The following is a 25033-nucleotide window of genomic DNA, read 5'->3' as shown; positions in this document are numbered from 1 at the left end:
TACATATTAGTGTTTTTTGTTTTGAAAAGGTACTTCCCCGCTTGCAGTGACAGCTTTTGCTCCTTTTTTTTTCTGAGAGTATCCCTAAAGGTACACATTTTCCACATCATTTCTGAGTGTGTTTGGTGAACTATCCCTTCATGACATAACCACTGAAATGCATCAGGGGTGTGGCTTGATGTCCGCCCAGGGTTAAAAAGTGTAAAAATATACAGAGAGAAAGTCATTCCAAGACAAAATGACTCACCCCAGTGTTGTCATGGTTACAATGGTGTACCAGAAGGAGGCCGGGATGCTGGTGAACTTGCTGGACGATGAGCCTTTCTCAGCATAGAACATGACTGTGGCAAAGATAATGATGGCCATGGTGAGGGAGAAGAGGAGGAAGCCAAGCTCTGAGGCGCAGCTCTTCAGTGTGTAGCCAAGGATTCGGAGACCCTGGGAGTGGCGGGAGAATTTAAAGATCCGGAAGACGCGGAACACCCGTAGTGTGACAAAGGCTCCGCTCACATCCTCATTGTTGGTCATGACGAGCCCGATGTAATATGGTAAAATGGCAACCACATCGATAATGCTCATCACGCTTCTCATGAAGCGGTACCGGCTGGGCGCCGCAAACAGTCGCATCAGATACTCCACTGTAAAGATCATAACACAAGCTGTGTCCATGCAGAAAAACGCCTCAGTGTAGCGTTCCCCGCAAGGGACGTCCCTCTGATTTGGCATATAACCACAAGGAACCGTCTCAACCACGTTGGTGATGACGGACAGGGCGATGAAGAATCCGGTTACGTAGTAGAAAACTAGTGCCATGGTGCTAGTGTGCGGGTTCTCAAAGGCCCTCCACATGGTCTCACGGAAAGTCATGTTAGGGAGTTTGCTGTCTTTGTTGTCCTCAAGGTCATCCATTAGACGCTCAGTGTTCTCCCTCTTGCGGTCCTTGTACTCTTCATAACAGCAGTCGCTGATGATCTCAGGAATGATTCCAAAAAACGCCAGCTCCTCATCGTAGGCAGAGATGCACTCGTAACGTGGGTAGTGCAGCTTCCCTGTGCGGTAGAAGTTAAGAATACTTCTGAACACATCTGGATCTCTGTCAAAGAAATACTCCCTTGTCTCCTCGTTGAAAAAAAACTCTTTCTCTGAGCTCCCCAGGAGTGTATCGGGGTATCGGTCCAGCGTGTTCCGCCATGTCTGGAAGCGTCGCCCGCTGACGTTGAGGATAATAAGCTCATCCTGTCGCTTGTTCTTATTGGATGGTGCAACAGGCATAGGCAGGTTGGCCACGGGCATCCATCCTATGGCCGCCGCCCGAGCGAAGGGGAGCCAGGCTGCTACTCCTGCAGCCATGGGGACTCCGGATGGGGTCGAGGGGACCAGATCAAACACCTTCACAACCAGCTTGACATTAGATTAGACCCCATCTACATAGAGAGAGACAGGGAAATGGGAACACAGACAAGAGTGAGAGGTTGGCAAATGTGGGAGGACAGGAAGAGGAGAGAGTTCCAGTGGGAGCGAGTGAGACAGATGTGAAATGGGAGTGAAAAGACGGCAAGAGCGAACAGGATGCCAGCAGAATAGAGAGGCAGAGGTAAAAGGGAAGCAATCACGTAGTGTACAGTAGAAAGAAGTATGAAAAATGAAAGACAAAGAGAGGTAGGGGGTACAGATGCAATGGAAAAGAAAGGAAAAAAACACAAGCAAAAGCAAATTAACAAAACCGTTGTCCATATCTTATAGATTAATTACAGTCCATACTATGCATTCATGTATATTCCAACACTATTGTACTGTATTCTGGCACAGCTGTACTGTTTTAAACAAATGCTAAGCATCAACAGCATAGTTAAAAAAAACACAAAACTGTTAAGTTGGTTTTACGTGTAGCATTCAACATAAACAGCATACATCATGCCTTTCTTAAAACAGAGAGATAGAAAAAAAAAACTGATTTCCTAGTTCAAGTAAGAGACTCCAAAGGGCACGATTGTGCTCGCGACACAAGAGCCCTTGAGCAACTGCAGTTTGAAACAGATGCGAACCTGTTGAGCTTTTATGCAAAGCTATAAAACGCTACAAAACATTGGTCACTACACACGGCCAATGTTGTAGTTCTTTCTTTTCTACAACCAAGTATTTAAGTGTTAACCACATTTATTCACAGATGCGCATGAAGACATATCGCAAAATATAAACAAGTCACGATCAATCATTATTATTGCAAAAATGGTAAATTCGCATTCAGATAAAATCCAGCAAACTCGTTTCAGCAGTTGTGTTCTTTGTTACTTACCCATGAAAAATCTTTTAACTTTTCATTCATTCGGCTATATTTGTCACATTTCCTCCTGACATCACTTCGAAAGTGTTCGCCGAAAAATCCGCACATTAATGAAGAAAGGCAAACAAGAACCCACGTGAAAGAATACAATATTTGTGGTATAACCAGGGTGACCGGAGGCGCAAAAAATAAGAGTTTAGTTGCTTATGTGTCCCTCAGTCACATCCTGCGCTGTTTAATGATCCATTTTGCTCGGACGGAGTGAAATGCCGCACCGACCGCTCGCGCGCTCGAAGTGACTTCCCGCAGGATGCTCAGCTGATGGATAGAGGTGGTGTAGTCTTTTCCCAATCTCTCTCTCTCTCTCTCTCTCTCTCTCGCTCTCTCCATACACTAGCACACTCCTTTTCTCCCTCCCCGAGGTCTCTCCGCTGCCAGGTCTCGCGCTCTCTGGTGCCGCGTGCGCGAGCGAGCGGTGTTCGTGGAGCAGAGAGAGCGCAAGACGCACAGAGGCAGTATATGCTTGCTTTCGCGCCCCTCACACTGTTCGAGAACGCGCCGATTTCACCTTTAGTTTATAGTGGTCTCACTCTGCGTGCCGCAGCTTACCTGAGCCAATATAGAAATGGGGACAAGGTAATTGATTTACAAAGTCATTCACGAGCCCTGTTGCCATCCTCATTTAAACATGACATTAAAACGTCGTATAAGACATCTCTCACATTGATACATAATGCAAATTGTCAGGCTTAAACCAGAAAGTATTTACGCATATGAAGTAAGCTAAACTGGCGCACATAGAGATTATTATTTTTTTTTCATAGATCATGTAATGTTTATCTGTTTTAATCTTTTGTGTGATGCAAGACACTGATGCAATGGATTCCTAAAATGCTTTCAGCCTGTGTGTGGGTTTGGTTTTCACAAACATAATGAAAACTAATATTACAAAAACACTTAAGAAGGGCTCATTGGGATTTAAAAGGCTTGTGATTTGGCCAATCATTTTGCAAACACTTATTTAAACGATGTTATTGTTTATGTGAGTGTTATAAGGTATATATGGTTGTCTCGCATATAGCCAGACCTTTGACTAGACTGCTAAAGGTCGGGTCGATAGTTTATTTTAGTCAAGAACGCCCACTTAGACAGAAAGAGCCGTTTGAATGATATGAAGCAATCAATCCCAGTTTGCTTGGTTTATACCTTTAACCAGAGGCTGTGTGACATTGTAAGTAATAATAAAAATGCAAGAAATTATGTTAACAATGACATGATTGACTCACCAAACAGAAAACATACTGAGACATTTCAGAAAATCTGTAGAATTTGGCATAAAATAAATAAAAATATGAAAACTAAGTGTAATTCATTGAGCAGTTGTATAATTTAACTGCAATTAAAGGTAGTATGCAATTTTTTTTTTTTTGCACACTTAGAGGCCTCATGTGAATTAGGATTTTTTTTATTAAGAACCAAAGTATTTATTTATTTATCTATTTATTTATTTATTTATTTATTTATTTATTATCAACCAGTGGCTCCTGCACTTCGAGAGTCAAAAAACGTATACAGCAATAGTCTGAAACTCAGTTCCAGGAGGGCTACAGCTCTTCATAGTTTAGCTTCAACCACCTTCAACTCACCTGCTTAATAGCCAATAGTAGTCCTAATCACCTTGATTAGTTGGATCATCTGTGTTTGATTTGGGTTGGAGCGAAACTGTGCAGAGCTGGCCCTCCAGGAGTCGAGTTTGAGATCATTGATATACTGGTAAAAAAACTAATGATACCCCCATTGCTTCTGATAACAAACTCGGTTATTATCTGTGATGTAAGATTTTTAAACATATTTACCTGTAATCAAGAGCCACTGCAAATAGAGCATGACCAGGCCCGGATTAAGAATTTAGAGCCCTCTGGGCACATTGTCTTGTAGGGCCCCTTACCCGGCCGCACCCCTATAGTTGAATTAAAAAATAAGAATAATATAATGATTTTTAAATAAAACAAATCTGTATTGCCTGCATTTTAAAATAAATTATATAGTACATATAATTCTAGTCTACAAAGATTTAACTTATTTTTAAAGCATTTACAGCACACTGATAAAAAAATTAATACAACTACAACATTCTGTTTAGTTGAAAAAAGAGAGAAAGAAAGAGAAAGAAAGAAAGAAAGAAAGAAAGAAAGAAAGAAAGAGAAAAAAATCTGCTGATGAATCTGCAATGAAAACGTGCTTTTCATTGATGGTGTTATTTTCGGACAATTTAACAATAAAGATAATAATAATAGTAATAATAAGTGGCAACTATTTGGTAAGAGGAAAATCAGAATTACTAGCTCCTCTTTGAATTGGTTTCTATTTTTAATATTTTCCAAATGATGTTTAAAAGAGCAAAGAAATTTTCACAGTATGTCTGATAATATTTTTTCTTTTGGAGAATATCTTATTTGTTTTATTTTGGCTAGAATAAAAGCAGTTTTTAATTTTTAAAAACCTATTTAAGGTCAAAATATTAGCCCCTTTAAGCTATATATATTTTTTCGATAGTCTGCAGAACAAACCATCGTTATGCAATAACTTAATTACCCTAACCTGACTAGTTAATCTAATTAACCTAATTAAGCCTTTAAATGTCTCTTTAAGCTGTATAAAAGTGTCCTCCAAAAAATCTAGTCAAATATTATTTACTGTCATCATGGCAAAAACAAAAAAAACAGTTATTTGAAATGAGATATTAAAACTATTATGTGTAGAGATGTGTTGAAAAAAACTTCTCTCCATTAAACAGAGATTGGGGAAATAAACAGGGGAGCTAATAATTCAGGGGGGCTAATAATTCTGACTTTAACTGGTTGTTGAGCCACTTGTGACTTTTTCATTATTTTCATATTTAAAAAAAAAAAAAAATTTTAATAAAATAAATGTATTTTCGATCTAATTTGTAATGGGGAAAAAAGAAAAAAAATAGTTCATCACACGCTGGATTTGAACTGGGTTGATGATCGATTGCGTTAAAACCAAGTCGTAACCTCCCGCTCTCTCTTGTGAAGCAAATACGGAAGTAACTGAAACTGCAATTCATCGAAATTCCGCTTTACCTGCCTCCATATAGAGCAAATTTCTATTGACCCCACTGTTAAAATGACTAACTTTACAGCAGAAAAAAAGGTGTTTGCAGCCTGGTACAAAGAACAGTTGGGTTCATATTACTAATATTACACTTTAAGACAACTGTGAGGGGGTGAATTTTTTTTATAACTCATTCATTTAATTTATAACAAGTTATATTAAATCTGCATAATTAAGGGCGTGGCCACTTGAGTGACAGCTAGGTCTCGCTGGTCATTTCACCTCAGCTGATTCCGGCTGATTAGCTGCTGAACTCAGCATATACATCATATTTTTCTTTTGTTTTATGTGGCGTTACACAGTCAGTTGCTTTTTGAAATTATTTTCTACAATTATCAGATACTACAGCATGCTGCGTGCACTTTATTGTGCTCACAAGCCATTCAAGTTACCCCTGTTTCCCATGTGAGTGAAATAATATACTTATATACCATATCCATAAATGTATTTGTTTTATTTAAGATCGTTTATCGTTCAAAATTTTCTTTAGACCCGTAATGCACTTCAGAATCTGACAGATTAATTAACTGTATGCTATAGAACAGTCATCTGAACTGTTGTCATACAGTGTTATGCCTGGATTTTATAAATAGTCTTACATTTACTAATACAGACTATATTTGAAGTGTTTGGAAGTAATTTGCGTTTTCCTTCTGTTGAAAAATGTCTTAAACAATTCTTAGTGGCTCAGTGTATTACAACAGTGTTTTTAAAAGACGAAACACTTTATTGATATAGCATATAACTAAGTACATGTGGTCAGAACACAAATGAGTCACAGAAAATGAAGTATTAAGCATTTCTCCCAAAGAAAAACCTGTCTAAGCTAAATGCAAGCAGGCTCTTTGCCCTTGTTTGGTATTCCCCGGTTGGTGCGATGACGCGCAAATAAAATGGCGATGATTGGCCACGTCTATGTGTAGCTTCTTTTACGTTCTTCAGAAACCTATGGGTGACGTCACGGTACTACGTCCATATCTTTTTACATTCTATGGTCAAAACATGTTGCCGTGCATTTAACAAGCTACACCACTCAAGCTGTTAAAAGTGGTGCTCTGTTAATCAAACACTGATGGACAGAAATCGCTCAAATAGTTTATTCCAACACGGTGTGCTATAAACACTTCTAAATCGGCATCCCCCCCAACAGGGGCCCCAAGTGCGCACGACCTTCGAACCTGTGCCAAAAATGTCCTTTGGTAAATTCAGCCCTGAGCATGACATTCCTAATGCAAAATGATACATGTGTTAATTTCGGGTTAATCTGTCCCTTTAAGTGCCTAAAAACTCTTGAATGTCTTTCAAAAGAATTTACATCATAACTTGACAAACTTTTGCAAATCCTGTGATTATATTACTTTTAACCTGAAAGAACAACGCTGTGTGCATTCATGCATTCGTAATTATCCTTCTGCTGTCATTTAATAGCAATTAATTTCTGCTTTTGGACCAAAATCTCTGCACCGGTCCAGCAAATTAATGAGCAAAAACAAAGCCATATGCAGTGGTGTTCTACAGGCCCAAACTCGGGCCGTTGGACTTTCATTTCTGTTCTTTTCATATTGTGTAAATGTGAATTATTTATATCCCTCTTTCTTTTTTTCTCCTGTAACGTCCTTCAAACGTGGCTCAGTGGATGAATCCTCAGCAGTTATCGGCTTTGGAAATCCTTGATGGATTTAGTGTGCTGGCGTGCCTTGTGATGGAAGCGTGTTGTTGAGTGTGGAGCGGGTTCTGATATGTGTAGCCACAGATTCGCTGCTTCAGTAAGCAATATAAAGCCTAATTAACTCTGCTGGGACTCTCAGCTCTCAAAGTGGGCCTGAAGGTTCTGAAGAATACCAATAAACTCAGATCAGTGGCGACAGTGTAAAAACGCACCCTAACTGCATACTTTCACAGTTGAGCGAACAGCAGCGCTTTCTCCTAAGCATTTACCTTCCTTTTACACAGGCGAAGAAATGTACAACTGAGCTCCACTAAACTTCTTTGTATTACACACTTTTTTTGCTTCCTTATGAAGTGATTCAACTGTGCAATATGACTTAATGGGAAAGTAAGCTAATTAGTGTCTCCTCTAAGCCCCTGTTCACACCTAAGATGTGTTTTTGTCGATCCAATCACAAGTGGACAACACAATCAGTTATAATATTATACTATAATACATATATTATACACAATCCATATAGTAGCCTATTCGTAAGAGTCTTTAATTGACTAACTTTTTGAGATAGTGGCTAATTCATATGAATTTGTATGATTTAATTCACACGTTTTAGTACGATTTGCCTTTCCCCTTATGATGGTTGGATTAAGGTGCCACAGTCATATCACCCTGCAGCCCAAGACCGGTTACTCACTAAAGCTAAGCAGGGCTGAGCCACATGGGAAATCTAGGTTGCTGTTGGAAGTGGTGTTAGTGAGGCCAGCAGGGGGCGCTCAACATGCAGTCTGTGCCAGTCCTAATGCACCAACATAGTGAAGTGAGCATCGTCTTTTAAATGTGGCCATGACACTTCTCGTAAAGGGTAGGGGTGTAACCACGGTGTCCTGGCCAAATAACCTCTATCGACTCTTACTTATCATGTCTCCTATAGCTGGTGTGTGGTGAGCACACTGGCGCAGTTGTCCTGTGGCTGCTGTCGCATTCATCCAAGTGGATGCTGCAAAATGGTGGAGGTGTGGAGAGACACCTACCCCTCATGATCGTGAAGCGCTTTGGGTATATGGCCATACACGATAAATGTGCTATATAAATACACATAACATTACATTACACCTCCTTGTAAAAAGAGTATATTTTAGTTAATTTGTACAACTGAATTTGTAGGAATTTGTAAAAATTAGCTGCTAAACTGACAAAACATAAAATAGTTCTGTTTCCTGCTGAGATCAGGCCGAATATTCTGAAAATTTGTGTTAACTGGCCAGCTGCCAATATGCACTGAATTTCATAGATTAATCGATTTTAAACCGAAATCACGATTTGAAAAGGTGCGATTTTCAAATCGCAAAAGCTGCAATTGTTTCAAATATTACTATGGCGAGTAATTTAAATGATCTAACTAACGTTACTTAAAAACAGACATCTGTTACAGCAGAACCCGCGAGCACCTAATTCACTACAATGGAGATTTTATAAGCCGTGAACTCTATCTCTACTTGTGTGAGGTAACGCTTCCTCTCCTCTCTTGGCTGTTAAGCGATTCTTCTGGACCCACACACACACACAAGAGTGTCTGCAGTGCGAGTTTTCTCCACTGCGTCTATCATGTTTCAGCTGTGTTCACCGCACATTATGGACTTTAACAGTGACTGTTCATCTGTATCTGTCTGCGTTACTCAATGGTGAATAACGACAGAGCCACGCTATTTGTTAAGCCGCCTTTCCACTGCACACGACATTTGGACACGACTGTTGGAATACGCCCCCTTGTGGCAGTCACACAGAATTTTCAGTTTTGTCATGCACCATGGGAGAGAAGCTGATTCTCGCAGTGTCCGAAATAAAGGAGTTCAAAAGCAAGGGCCTTTATTCTCCCTGCGTTCACCATGCTTAAATGAATGAATACTAGAAACTTATAGACCACTAAACATTTTGAAGGGAATGTGAAGACAACATAATTTCTTTTATTACTCATTTATGAATAGAAATGTTTTTTTTAATATAGACTTTTTTTCTGATAAAAAAAAAAAAACGAAAAAAAAAATTCTCATCTTGTGTGCACGGACTTACTTGGACAACTCTGGAATACATCACAGCCATTCGGCCTGTCTCATATGGTCTAGTCGGAGGAGTTTAAATATTTCAGCGTATCAGCAGCTCAAATAGGATCCGAATTTTCCGCATATAGAGATGATCGGAACTCCACGCAGCTCCCAGACAACTCTCCTTAGGAAAATAAGGACTTCTGTTGCTTGTCATTTGTTGTGTGCAGTGGAAAGGCGGCTTTAGAGCCAATCGCAACATTTTTGATCAATCACAGGTGTATAAAAACTCTCCCGACAAAGCTCAAAAAGAAAGAGGCATATGTACATTTGTTTATTTGCATCAAATCCTCATGTTGTTCTGTGCATATCTTTGAGTTTTGTTTGAAACATCCAAAAAGTGAATTGAGGATCGAGGATCTTATGAGCTCAGGGGACAGCATCCCAAACAAGCTTTATAATCAATTATCAGCTATGTGAACTCTTGAAATTGCAATTAGATTTTCTTCTCCGAACCGTGCAGTGCTAGTTAGTTGTCTTTCCACCATTCTTCAGAATGTCTTCTCTTGTGTAGAACAAGAGATGACATAAATAAACAAATATGTGAAAGAAATGAAGAAATAAACAAATATGTGTTTAGTATTTTCAGAAAACCACCTCTTTAAAACACCAGTAGTCTAGTTCAACTTATTTTAGACAGTCACAAAAAGACAGAGTCTGGAAAGAGGCTTGCTTGAGCACCCCCTAAAATATCCTGTCAGAATAAATAGACTGATCAATATCGTCCAACAATGTGCTTAAATTTACAAGCACAGGTACGGAAACTCGTCCAGTGTCTGCGGTTGGAAGGAAACCATTAATCAAATTAACTACAGCCATTTCAGCGATCTGACAGGGAGCAAAAGCAGACTGCAGTAATTCACATAATTACAGGCTGTCTGAATGACCCCAGTAATATAATTTAATGTTTTAATGTAAACAGTAAATGCAAGGTTAGGTGATGAGTGCTGCCTGGGTGTGACTGATGTTTTAGCTTCCTCCTAAGATCTATGGTTTGGCACTTTTTTTTAGGAGAACATAAGGAGTTTGTTTACTGTTTTTCTTTTACTTGATTTTTTTCACCCTGTGTTCAAAACATTTTAATGGCGCCATTTACACCTACAGTAGTATTATAAGGTGTTTTCAATCCAGTCACAAGGTTTTGAGCTTGTCCACTCATAGTAGATTCCAGAGGTTGTTGAAAACACGTTGATTGTAAGCAAAAGCCACAAAAACACCTCTTGTGTTGTACGTTGTACTAAAACTCACAGATTAAGATCATAATTGTAGTAAAATTCTTAAATAAAATGTATAATGTATTTGGTTGTCTACAATTTAATGTACAGATAACTTTAAAGTCCACGTTACTTGAAATAAGTAGTTTGGTCAACTGTTTAACACTGTCTACTAAACATTTTAAGTAAAAATGTTTAGAGAATCAAATAAAGAAAACTGAGTCAAAGCAAAGAGAGAACTAATTATTTTAAGTTAAATTAACATTTTCTTTCACAGTGTGCTTCTAAAACAACTTCCCCTCCTTTGCTCATGCTGAAACCAGTTACTCTAAGCCAGCTTTTGCATTTCTTTAAGAACTGTGGCATGCACAATCAATCAATTAAAATAAGTTATATAACCATAACCACCAAACTGTTGCTACATATGTACAAATATCGCTCAGAATAATCAGCCACGAAAAACCCCCAAAACAAATTGGTAACAACTCAGGATTTGAGTAATCTTGCATACTTAAAATGCATGTAAATACCAGCTTGAAGTTTGGTCTCCAGCAGGAGGTTTTAAGGCAGTAAGGTGAGCAAACAGCTGAAGCGTCTCCTCTAACCTCGCTGTGAACACACCAGGGGCCTCGTAGACGGATTGGTCACTTTTAGTGCTCTGCAGAGAGTGACACATCAGAGCAATAGAGCGCAGTTCAGTTGTGATTCATGCTGATGTGCATTTAGCTCTGAGTCACAAATTCATAAATTCAGTTTTTTTTTTTTTACATCACAGTGGCCAAAGCGAGACACAAATAGTACCCTTGGAAGTGCAGTGAGGAATTGCACCGCTATACCAGTGCACTTGTTTGTGTGTGTTGGTCACTTTCTGCCTGTATTATGGGGAAAGTCTCTACAGAGTCTCTGCAAATCTAAAATCAGCTGCAATGTGGCCAGCAAAATGGCTTAGTAGAGATACTAAACAATGTTTTATTTGTAATGTAAAATATTTAAAAGTACAAATAAATGTATTTAAATGTAAAATAAGGCAAATTATATAAAAAATTGATTATTAGCTAGTATAAAAACAGTAAACATGAACTAAATTTATAGAGCACAATTTTACACAACCGTAGTTGATCCAAAGTGCTTTACAAAAAAAATAAATAAATAAATAAAAACTGATATTAGGAATATAAAGAAATATGTATGTATATAAATAATACTATACAATTAAGAAATTACAAGCATGCGTTACTCAAAGACAAGAGAGTAAATATAAGTCTTGAAATTAGATTTAAAAGCATCCAATGAAGGGGAAATCCAGATGTTCAGCGGGAGATTGTTCCAAAGCCTTGGGGCCTGCAACACAGAAAGCTTGATCACCTTTTGATTTGCGGCGAGACATGGACAGATGAAAGAAACTGGTCATGGGATCTTAACGGTATACAAGCTGTATAAGGCCTAATAAATTCACAGACATAGGCTGGGACAGAATTGTGCAATGCTTTACAAGTGAAAAGAAGGATTTTAAAATCAACTCTGAATTTTATAGGAAGCCAGTGCAATGGGGCGAGGACAGGGGAGATATGATCTCTTTTCTTAGTTCCTTTTCTGGCGGCTGCATTCTGGACCAACTGTAACCGAGAGAGTGTTGACTGAGGTAGACCAAAGCAAAGAGTTGCAGTAGTCTAACCGAGAGGAGATTAAAGCATGGGTTACAATTTCTAATTTTTTTTTTTTTTAAACAAACGGTTTAACTTTTGCCACCAATCTAAGCTGGAAAAAGCTGCTCTTCACAGCTGCATTTACAGGTACACGTTTGTCAAACTGCTAGGGTGGATCAGAGATAACTTTGAGATTCTTGGCGTGATCGTGCAGATTGTCATTTAGGAATTCTAGCTAGAGTTTTAATTGAATCGTTGGTAGCAGCAGAACCTAATAATAACACTTCTGTTTTATTTTCATTTAGATGCAGAGAGTTATTGCTCATCTAGGTCTTAATGTCGGTTAGACATAGAATATGCATAGGCAAAGAAAGAATATCTCCATTGTAACAGAACAACAAATGTGCAAATGTGTCCTTTATGTGAAAAGTGAAGCAGATATCCATCAAAATGGCTAAATCACTTCTGAAATGCCATGCCTTTCACAGTATATGCCAAGTTTTCAGCTCTAGACCCTTAAATTTTATTTGAAGTCTTCCTTAAGGTTGCTTGGGTTCAGATGAATAAAAAGACTGCAGCTTCATAAAATAATTCCCCCTCACAGATATGCATTAAGAGTGTTTCTGGAGCTTTTTTTGACGTATGTACCCCCATAGCCCCATCTGTAAGGCTGAAGGAGGACTTTATTGATAACAAACCAGAAATATGTTCCTATTAACTGATATCACACTGGATATCCTTCAGCGTTATCATTAGTATTATTAAAGTGGCCATTATTACAATGCTTCACTAAAACTGTCGATACTGTGGGTGAAAAACAGGCTCATCAAGTATGTTCCTGTCGGTTTAATGAGACACCTGTGTTTGTTTGGCAGAATTTTGACAGTTTTAGCACCGAAACAAAATTACATGCACAAAACCAGAGAAAGCACTGGCAGCTCATTAACCGATTTTTGTATTATCATTTGCATAATCAATCTGGACAATAAAAATGACAGTAAATATAACTTTGTTTAACTGCAGAGTTGAAAATCAAAACATGAATAGTTGTTAGTGCAGAGATCAAGATGGCATACCCTTTAAAATATTTTTGTAAATTAGCAGTTTTCCATATTTTGTGATTCATAGTTTTATTTATATATTTTCTCATTTATGCTTTTGGATTGAATTTTGCGAACTTAATCTTTTTTCCAACAACTTATAATCTTAAAAAGTTCAAAAAAGTGACTTATTTACATTTTTTATAGTGTAAATATATTTATGATATATTGTCTGGGTTGCTGTTATATTACGGTACAAAAACCTTGTAATAAACTGCCAGTATTGCATAATATACAGTATGTGTTTTTACAGACTTATTTCTCTCTATATCATTTCTTATACATTATATTGTTTCAAACTAAAATGTCAATAAAAGTCACTTTGATAAATTGTTGAGTTGAATTTTCAGCATCTGAAGTCAACAGAGCAGAGATCAAGGTCCCATAATGCAATTCACACCCGTAAATAAACTGAAAACACTTGTGAATCCAAAATACGGAAACTGTTAATCAACAGTTGTAGCTGTTCATATAGGATATCCCAATCAGGTTCTTTGCCCTCAAGTCTGAGTCATTTGATTTTGAGTATCAACCGAGACTGAAACCTGATTTGATACTTTTATAATACATAAAAAAATAGAATTAAGAAGAGATCCAGGACTACTATGTGCAAAAAAGGTTTTCACAAACCATGTTGAGTAACGCATTACAAGTAGCACGAGTTAATAATGTTACTTTTTGGTCACACTTTATTTTGAAGGTCCACTTGTTGAATTTAAGTTACATTGCATCTACAGTACATGTCAACTAATTCTCGTTAGATTATATGTAGACTGTTAGGTTGGGGTTATGGTTAGGGTGGGTTGATTTATAGTAAGTTTCATATAGTCAGTTAAATGTCTGGTGAAGCAGCAGTATCATCAGATATTAAGCAGACAGTGAACTAATACTCAAATGGACCATCAAAATGAAGCGTTACCTACTTTACTAAGTAATGAGTAAAGTAACGCATTACTTAAAAAAATAAGTATTACTTTTTGAGTTACTTTTTTAAAAACGTAACGTGAGTGACTTTTTAGATTAGTTTGTTCACTTTTAAAAAATAAATTGCTGAATTAAAATTAGTCACAATAAATCTCATCTGTCATTGAGAGAACATTTTCATTATTTTGAGCACATTGAAGAAAAGGAATAGGGGATTGTCTCAATGGACAATCATTTGACGTAAGACAAATAGTATAAAAGTAGCAAACACATTGCTATAAACTTTTGATAATCTGTATATAGGGCATGCATAGCTCTAGGGTCAGGAAGTTCTCAGATAACATAACCCTAAAATATATATCCTATAAAATATATATTTTTATGTGTTTGTTTAAAGATAAATGTAGCCGTAGGTTTTACAGTGTGTGGTTAATTGCAGAGCTCCTCTATTAAAAAAAAAAAAGAGTAAAAAATATAAAAAAAAAACAAGTTCTGAAAAAGATCAAGCCTTAACCAGATAATAAAAAGTTACGCAAAATGTAACTTAAAAGTAATGTAATGCATTACTTAGCATAAAAAGTAATGCAATAGTTAATTTTTGGGAAGTAATTCAATTATTTTTATAAATAATTTTTCCTAAAACTGTTCACAATATTATTTGAAATTTGTAGAAATGTCATTGATAGTTCATAAAATAAAAGCAAAAAGACATTTTACACAAACAAATAACTATAAATGAAAAATTCATTCATTTCGGCTTAGTTCCTTTATTAATACAGGGTCGCCACAGCGGAATGACCCGCCAACTTATCCAGCATATGTTTCACGCAGCGGATGCCCTTCCATTCACAACCCATAACTCCCATACACTCCCATTCACACACATGGACAATTTAGCTTACCCAGTTTACCTATACACATGCCTTTGGACTGTGGGGGAACCCGGAGCACCCGGAGGAAACCCATGCGAACATGGGGAGTGAATGCAAACTCCACACAGAAATGCCAACTGACCCAGCGGAGGCTCGAACCAGCGACCTTCTTGCTGTGAGGCGACAGGGCTCTTCAGTGCACCACCACGCCACTCAAATTTAAAGATGAAACTGACAATTTTTAAGTGCCCTCTTGATGTTTTACAGTCATTGTACATACATTTATTTACATTTAGTCATTTTAGTCATGCTTGTACTGTATGTACACCATTGGTAAAAATAAACAACAACCAATACTAACTGTCTCTCTAACTATGACAATGTTGTGTCTTTTCCTCCACAGGCCGTTGTTTCCAAGCTGCATAATCTGCGATAACCTCTATGTGACCTCCTGTCTGTAATCGGGGGATATAAACCTTTGATCATATGCAGCTGTAATAATAGGTATGTATATGCTTTGTATGTCTCTGATGACTGAAGTACAGTGATGCTCCCCGTCGTGAAGCTGAATAAATAAGCCGCTGGGAGACTATAGGAGCCGCAGCTGTGCAGACTCCGTTAAAGGTTACTGTATTCAAGGTCCAAAGGCAATGCATGAGCGTGTGTTTTTCTGCACACACGTGTTGATGTACGTCATTAAGAAAAAGAGCGGTTAAGGCACCCAGGTGCACATCGAATGCTGCGCCGTCTCCTAGACCAGTGGTGTAGTGGAGGGTATATTCAGATACTGCATATGGCACACACTGTGAAAAAGTCCAATAATTAAGCGTTTTCCTGACTTTGGGATTCTTTGGTGTTTTCAACTTCATTTCACTTTTTAATTCAGATTATAGCACGCTGATCTTTGCTCTGACAACTTTTGTTGTTGAAAAGTTTAACAAAGCGACTTGTATTGAGATATTTTTTTTTGTATTTTGAAGCTTTTTTTTTTCTGGGTTAATCATATAAATTATGACAATATGGCAATATATCTCCAAATATATGATAAATAATATGCCAAAAATAGGTCATTATTATAAAACGTTATCAGACCACACTGAAAATGTTTTCAAAAATATGTCTGTAGTGAAATTATGTTTTTGCTTTTTAGAAAATTATAATTTTTATGCAAGAAGTTGCTAGGTAACAGATGCACGTATACTCAAAGGCATGGGAATGAGTAGCGGAAACTGAAATGCATTCAGTCGACTATGGTAATTCAAGGCAAAAAACAAATAAACAAATAATTCTGACTTCAACTATATATATATATATATATATATATATATATATATATATATATATATATATATATATATATATATATATATATATTATTAAATTATAATAATAAATTATTAGCCCCCAAATGATGTTTAACAGAGCAAAAAAATATTTACAGTCTGATCATATTTTTTCTTTTGGAGAAAGTCTTATTTGTTTTATTTCATCTAGAATAAAAGCAGTTTTTAATTTTTAAAAAACATTTTAAGGACAAAATTATTAGCTCCTTTAAGCTATTTTTTTGTTCGATAGAACAAACCATTGCTATACAATAACTTGCCTAATTAACCTAACCTGCCTAGTTAACCTAATTAACCTAGTTAAGCCTTTCAATGTCTCTTTCAGCTGTATAGAAGCATCTTGAAAAATATGTAGTTAAATATTATGAATTGTCATCATGGAAAGGATAAAATAAATTAGTTATTAGAAAGGAGTTATTAAAACTATTATGTTTAGAAATGTGTTAAAAATCTTCTCTCTGTTAGGGAAATTAGGGAAAAAAATTAACAGGGGGGCTAATAATTATATATATATATATATATATATATATATATATATATATATACAGAGAGAGAGAGAGAGAGAGAGTTTTGGCACAAAAGTTTTGGCACACCCTCACACATCATCATTCACACGGGCACCAACGACCTGAGAGCCCAGCAGGAAAGAGTCGGGCAGCTAGTCTGCAGAGTAGCAGAGAAAGCTGCAGAGACCTGCCCCAATGCAAAAATCACCATCTCCACCCTCCTGCCTCGCAGAGACATCCACCCCGACACCATCAACAGAGTCAACGCTGACATCTCCAGAGGATGTGCTCTACTGCCCAACGTGCACCTGACTCATCACACCAGCATCACAGTAAGAGACCTCTATGATCACGTACACATAAAAAAGGACAAAGTCAATGTGTTCGCAAAAGCACTGAAAGACACAGCATGGGGCAGACAGACATCAGCTCACACAACAAACAGACTCTCACCACCTTACCACATGGAAAACATGAAACAACCTCCACCCGGACATCACTGGGGACCCCCACCTCACACGAGACACTTTCAGCCTACACAAGCACAACAGCAGAGACCGCGGCCCAGCTCTGGACACAGCCAAAAAACCCAGACCATGCCAGGACCCCCCCAAAGAGAAACACCTACAGCTGGTCATCACCAAAGACCTACTCCATCAAACAGACTCAATCCAAGACAAGTGAACAACAGCAGGAGGAGTCCACAGCATCCAACAACCAGCACAACCGCTGCTGACAGCACACCCAGACCAGCACTGCTGCCACAACCCAGAAACTACGCCCAGGCTCTCAAAGGACCGGCGAAACCTCTGGAGATGGGTGAAATCAGACAGCTGCTACAATACATCAGCGCCCAGCTGACGTGAACAGCCCCCCAATTTACAATATACAACCACCATGTATATATATATATATATATATATATATATATAACTAATATATTAGTAAAGGTTTATCTCAAACTTAAAAAACAAGAACTTTACCTATCTCTAAATGACCCTGTCAATATCATTGTGGAATATACAAGGCCTAAAATCATCAGCCTTTGGACTAAAAAGCTTAAACACAGAATTCCAAGCAAACATAAAAAATAAAGACATTATTATTCTCCAGGAGACATGGAGCAAGACAAACACTACCACACATTGCCCACCCAACTACAGGGAAATTATTCTTCCCTCACAGAAACTCAACACAACTCGACAAGGGAGAGACTCAGGAGGACAAATCATCTGGTACAACTCAAAACTCCACAAATACATTGACACAGTTAAAACCGGAAAATATCACGCATGGCTCAAAATCCACAAGGATCTACTGTCGTCCCAAATAGACTGTTTCTTATGTGCCATATACATCCCACCATCAGAATCCCCCTACTACAGTGAAGACATGTTTGACACTCTGGAGAAAGAGACGAGCCACTTCCAGGCCCAAGGACACGTGCTCATCTGTGGAGACATGAACGCCAGAACAGGACAACAGCCGGACTTCACCAACGCACAGGGAAGCAAATACATCAACAGCAACCTACCAGGTATACAGACCAGCTTCTCCCACCTTCACAGAAACAACCATGATCATATAGTCAACAAAAGTGGAAAAGAGCTCTTGCAGATCTGCAGGAGTCTGGGACTGTACATTGTCAACGGTCGGATAAGAGGGGACAGACTCGGGAGATTCACATTCTGCTCACCTCTTGGCAATAGCACAGTAGACTATATGATAACAGATATAGACCCTTCATCTCTCAGAGCATTCACTGTTAGAGAACTCACCCCACTTTCTGACCATAGCCAAATTACTTTATACCTCAAAAAGACAAAAACAAACCCTTGCACACAGCCCAATAAACTATTTAACATCAGAAAGCCATACAGATGGGCTGAGAACAGTGCAGAAGACTACCAAAATGCAGTAAACAGCCCAAAAACTCAACAAATCCTAGATAACTTCCTGGTTAACGCATATGCCCACACCAAACAAGGAGTTAATATGGCGGTAAAAGACATAAACAATATATTTGAAAGTACAGCTAAACAGGCAAAATTAAAAGTTAAAACCAGACAAAATAATCCACCCAAAAATGACAAAAACTGGTTTGATCAAGAATGCCTGTCAATTAGGAAACACCTCAGAAACCTGTCAAATCAGAAACACAGAGACCCAAATAATGCAGAGATTCGGCTTCTCTATTGTGAAACACTAAAACAATACAAACAAACACTCAGAACCAAAAAGGCACAATACACCCAAAAACAACTGACAACAATAGAGAACTCCATTAACTCAAATCAATTCTGGGACAACTGGAAAAACTTGATCAAAAACGATCATGAAGAGCTACCGATCCAAAATTCAGAAATATGGGAGACCCATTTCCAAACACTATTCAATAAAGTAGAAACAGACACAAACCCTAAACAAAATAAAATAACAAAAACACTGGCAACACTAGAATCGACTATCAAGGATAATCAAAACCCAATAGACTTCCCCATCACTATAATGGAGCTTAAAGACAAAATTAAATCTGTTAAACCTAAAAAAGCATCTGGACCTGACGGAATATTAAACGAAATGATAAAACAAACCAGCCCTAAATTTCAATCAGCCATCCTAAAATTATTTAATCTAGTTCTGAGTGTTGGTCACTTCCCTGATATCTGGAATCAAGGATTGATAACACCCATCTTTAAAAATGGAGATAAATTTGACCCCAATAATTACAGAGGGATTTGTGTGAGCAGCAACCTGGGAAAGTTATTCTGTAGTTTAATAAATGCCCGACTACTGGACTTCATCACAACACATAATGTCTTAAGCAGAAGTCAAATTGGATTTTTACCAAAATACCGCACATCTGACCACATTTACACACTGCACTCGCTAATTGAAAAACACACTGTCCAAAATAAAGGTAAAATATACGCATGCTTCATTGACTTTAAAAAAGCTTTCGACTCAATTTGGCACCAAGGCTTACTTTATAAGCTGATTGAAAGTGGCATAGGAGGAAAAACATATGACCTTATTAAATCAATGTACACCGAAAGCAAATGTGGCATCAAAATTAGCACAAAAAGAACAAAATATCTTTCCCAGGAGCGTGGAGTGAGACAAGGCTGCTGCCTGAGCCCAACACTATTTAACATCTACATAAACGAGCTGGCGCTCAGTCTGGAGCGATCCACCGCTCCGGGTCTCGATCTCCACGACTCTCAGATCAAATGCCTGCTGTACGCAGACGACCTGCTGCTACTATCGCCAACAGAACAGGGCCTTCAGCAGAACCTGCAGCTGCTGGACCAGTACTGCCAGACCTGGGCCCTGACCGTCAACCTAAACAAAACCAAAATCATCACCTTCCAAAAAAGAGCCAGACCCCAGGGAACACAACACACATTCACACTAGGCACCAATCAGATAACACACACAACACAGTATAATTATTTAGGCCTGAACATCACCTCCACTGGAAACTTTAATCCTGCAGTGAATGAGCTGAGAGATAAAGCCCGCAGAGCCTTCTACGCCATCAAGCGTCAATGTCCCATAGACATCCCTGTCCAGATCTGGCTGAAGATCCTAGAGTCCGTCATCGAGCCCATCGCCCTCTACGGCAGTGAGGTGTGGGGCCCACTGACAAACCCTGAACAAGATCTGGCCAAATGGGACAAACACCCTATAGAAACCCTGCACACAGAGCTGTGTAAGAACATCCTACACGTCCACCGGCACACAACAAACAATGGATGCAGAGCAGAATTAGGCAAATACCCTCTGATAATAAACATACAGAAAAGAGCTGTCAAATTCTGGAAGCACTTAAAACTCAGCGACCCGGACTCATACCACTATAAAGCCCTGCAGGACAGAGAACTGAGCAGAAGAGCAGACCCACTCTCCCAGCTGGCCCAGAGCTTCAGGGTCTCTGAGACGTCTCCTGAGGAGCTGAACACACTCCTGCCACTGACTCAGATCACACACCAGATCAAGAACAGCTACACACACCACTGGGACACTCAAACACAACTGCAAAGCAAAATGCAGTGTTATCTGGCCCTGAAGAGACAATATACTCTGGCAGACTATCTTCACACAGTGACAGATAAAGGTCTGAGGAACACCCTGAGCAGATACAGACTCAGCGGACACCAGCTGGCTATAGAGACGGGCCGGCACAGACAAACATGGCTGCCGGTGGAGGAGCGGCTGTGCCCACACTGCCCTCAGCAGCCGATTGAAACAGAACTGCACTTCCTTACGGAGTGCACAAAATACTCAGAGATCCGGGAGAAGTTCTACCCGAAACTCACACACACACACAAAAACTTTGAGTCCCTGCCGAACAATGAGAAACTGCCCATCCTCCTGGGGGAGTGTGTGTGCTGCTGTGTGTTAGCAGCTCAGTTTGTGCACTCCTGCCACCGTCTGAGGAACCCACAATGATCCGCTCCACTGTCTCCAACACACAACACAGGAACTCTTTACTCGTGGACTTACTGTTGATATTATTGTCACCACTTTCATCCTGTTTCACAAATTACCATTAATCTATTTTTATTTTTATTAATATTTTTTAGTTCTACTGATATATTGTTATTTTTATTAATCTATTTTTATTTTTTACATTTCTTTTCTTTATTTCTATATTATATTTTATGTTTATATATTTGTTTGCACTACTGCCCTTTTTGCACTGTCTTGTCTGTACGCAGCGACGCTGCACTGCTTTGGCAATACGAATGTACAGTTATTTGTCATGCCAATAAAGCACCTAAATGTGAAATGTGAAAAATGTGAGAGAGAGAGAGAGAGAGCAATGTCACAAGAGTAGCAATGCAATGTGGCTGTATATCGGCATTGGTGGGAGGCATGCGTTGGCTGAGTGCCTTAGTGTCCCACCAGTGACAATATACAGCCATATCGCACTGCTACGAGTGTGATATTGCACTTACAAAGCAGTTCGACGGCATAATCGTGTATATAATAAAAAAATCCAACACGGAGAATCTAAAAACCTTTTTGTATGAGGAACTACTTTCTTCCACCATTAATGCTTATCTGCAGCTGATCTCTGAACGGCAGAAACCGTCACTACTTCACCAACGTCACTTTAGAGGTAGTATTTGAATGATTCTCTAGCGTAATGTCTAACAGGTGATTTTGCTCACGTTTTACGGCATGAAATGCCATGGCTGAACGGCATGAAATGCCATCAGTCTACAGTTTTTTAACCCAACCCCCCCCCCCAAAAATAGCAGCGCAATCACTACCAAAACGTAACTCAGGGTTAAACAAAGAGTGGCCAACACAAAATACAAACGTTCTTGTCCCATCTCACACTCAACATACTACAATTACTATGGAATAAATGCAGCACTACAACATACAAAAGAGAGAGATCAACTCAGAATGTCACTTACCCGTTTTATAAGGATATGATCAGCTGGGGTTTATAATAACACTGTGTTTTCTTCCTCTAAGGGCTTATTATGCTGTCTCTGCACAGTTGCATTCTAAACAATGACATTCTTGCCTAAAAAAGCCTAAAAAAGTACATTATGTTATGCAACAGCTGCAATATTTGTCAAACTGTAGTGAGTTTATTGATCTGCTGTCACTCTATGTGGGCGGAGTAATACAAAAGGATGAGGAGGCTGTAGGAGTTCTGATATTGCAGTATATTACACGGCTATCAGCCAATCAGATATGAGAACCAGACAGAATTGTTGTATAAATATTTATTTATTAATCTATTGATTTATTTTACTTATTGGAGGTGGAACCTCATTTTGGTACAAGACTCACAATTCTCTCCTGAGATGAATACAGTTAGTCACTGGAATTAGACAGAAAAGACCACAGCAGTGTAACAATTGAGGTATCATTCTCAAAGATTGTGTATTTGTGTCTGAAGAGGGCTGAGCTTAATCTTTGAACATTTTTCATTATTGTGTTAATTTTTACCTTTGTATCACAAGAAGCTCTTCAGTTCTGTAGCGGATTGTGACAAACCACTTCTGCCTGTCTAAAATAGAAAAAGAAAGTACCGGAGATTTATGCTTATTCCTGTTGTACTGCACCTGTACTGAACCATGACTCCAGTGTACTGTCACTGTATATATGAAATCTGAATTAAGTTTATGTTGTCTATATGTGAAGAAAAGCTGATTAACCCCGTGTACAAATGCTTCATGTTCAATTCCAAATCAGTTTTGCTCTGTGATGTCAAGCAGCAGATGTGCAAACACTACTGTCCCGTTTTCTGGGAAATAAATCTGCAAGACTAGTCTTGCAGTACATGCCATGTTATAATGCGTCATTCATCCTTGATTAGTAAAAGAAGTATAAATTAAGAGTATACCCACTACTCCAAACTCCACTGTATCAGACCACACACGCGCATGTATTCACATATACGGTGTGTTAACCTCTCCAGCAGTATGATGAGGAGGACTTTTTGCTGGCCGTCTTACTCTATATAAGGGGAGAGAGCGGAGGCAGAACTGGCCCTCTGTAAACACATATCACTCTTGTCATGCGAAATGGAAAATTTTGTACTGTCACACTGGCAATAAGCTGACCCGACATTACCTCGACATCATGAGCCTCAAAGCTCCATAAACAAGCGCAGCGCCGCCGGCAGCACTGACTTCCTCTGCTGAAACATTAGCATGTAAACTACTGAGAAGTGCTCACCGCTGACCGCGAAAGATGGATTCAGGAGTGCAATGCAGTCAAACCACATGTGACTTAAGTTACCGCTTTATGTTGTATCCATGACAACAAAGCAGGCACTTGGGGTGGATCTGCTAATGTTTATTTGCAAATGCTGTCTGTGTTGTTTCACCATTTAATTCATTCAAGGAATTATGCTAATCAGGAAATGGCACAAATAAAGTCAAAACATCATTGCTGGATAGAGTTTAGGAGCTGCACTTTCTTAAACAGTAATTAACTTTAACAGTAAAAAACTAGAATTGTACATTTCCTACACAAAATGTGAGTGGGGTTTGCCGTGACAAATCGCTGGGGTACAATGCATTTGAATTGGTTGCTTGGGTGTTCTGAGTGGTTGCTAGGCAATGTCTAAAATGTTTCTAGGTGATTGCTAGGGTGTTCTGGGTGGTTGCCAAGGTGTTGCTAGGTGGTTGCTATGGTGTTCTGAGTGGTTGCTAGGTGTTTTCTAAGGCGTTGCTTGGTGGTTGCTATGGTGTTCTGAGTGGTTGCTAGGTGTTTGCTGAGGCGTTGTTTGGTGGTTGCTAGGGTGTTCTGAGTGGTTGCTAGGCGGTTGCTAAGGGGTTGCTAAGCAGTTGCCAGGTTGTTCTGAGTGGTTGCTAAGGCAGTGCTAGGTGGTTGTTAGGGTTATCTGATTGGTTGCTAGGTGGTTGCTAAGTTGTTTCTAGGCAGTTGCTATGGTGTTCTAAGTGGTTGCTAAGGTGTTGATAGGTGGTTGCAAGGGTATTCGGAATGGTTGCTAAGGTGTTACTAGTCACTTGCTGAGGCATTGCTAGGCCATTGTTAGGTGGTTGCTAAGCAGTTGCTAGGGTAATTTGGGTGGTTGCTAGGCAATGATCAAATATTTATACTTAGTAAGCATTTCTAGCAAGTTAAAGCACTTGGCTAATCAATATTAGCATTTATCTAGTCCTATAATGGGAGTCAATAGGATCACTTACTTAGGGCAAAGAGCTTAGAATGACCAAGAGGCGACACTCAATAGGCAAGGCAAGGCAAGGCAAGGCAAGTTTATTTATATAGCACATTTCATACACAGTGGCAATTCAAAGTGCTTTACATAAACAGGAATAAAAAAACAAGTTTAGGACATAAAAAAAACAAGTTTAGGACAATAGAACGTTCCATTGCAACAGCAGCGCCCAGCAACAGCCCCGGATTCCGCTGATTTGGAGTGAAACCCTACTAAAAAAAAAACAGCTTAAACCAGCCTAGGCTGGTTGGCTGGTTTTAGCTGGTCGACCAGGCTAATTTTGGAGGGGTTTTGGCCATTTCCAGGCTGGTTTTCAGCCATTTCCAGCCTGGTCTAAGCTTGTCAGGCTGGGAGATGACCAGCTAAAACCAGCTTAACCAGCCTAGCCAGGCTGGGAGCCCAGCCAAAACCAGCTATGTCCAGCTTAAACCAGGCTGGTCAAGCTGGTTTTAGCTGGATTTAGCTGGTCAGTTTCCAGCCTGACCAGCTAGGACCAGGCTGGAAATGGCTGGAAACGAGCC

General features: G+C 39.0%; 1 protein-coding gene and 1 long non-coding RNA gene across 7 annotated transcripts in view; one reads left to right on the top strand and one right to left on the bottom strand.

Moving 5' to 3' along the window:
- kcnd3 (potassium voltage-gated channel, Shal-related subfamily, member 3) overlaps positions 1-2581 on the bottom strand; it is a 170705-nt gene extending 168124 nt beyond the window's left edge. For all 3 annotated transcript variants that reach the window (XM_087262805.1, XM_087262806.1, NM_199802.1), the window contains 2 exon segments: positions 2297-2581; positions 248-1424 (listed from right to left, as the gene is read on the bottom strand). In XM_087262805.1, coding sequence (XP_087118931.1) covers positions 248-1350 — 1103 coding nt within the window. In that variant the 5' untranslated portion in view covers positions 1351-1424; positions 2297-2581.
- The window catches only part of LOC141375642 (uncharacterized), a 217842-nt gene that overhangs the window by 159947 nt on the left and 32862 nt on the right, over positions 1-25033 (top strand). For all 4 annotated transcript variants that reach the window (XR_015498048.1, XR_015498049.1, XR_015498050.1 and 1 more), the window contains one exon: positions 15350-15450. This is a non-coding gene — a long non-coding RNA (uncharacterized LOC141375642). The remainder of the gene's footprint in view (positions 1-15349; positions 15451-25033) is intronic.

Source organism: Danio rerio, chromosome 8, assembly GCF_052040795.2.
Source record: "Danio rerio strain M-AB ecotype USA chromosome 8, GRCz13ab, whole genome shotgun sequence".
Lineage (NCBI taxonomy): Eukaryota > Metazoa > Chordata > Actinopteri > Cypriniformes > Danionidae > Danio > Danio rerio.
This window is presented reverse-complemented; position numbering and strand designations above follow the sequence as displayed.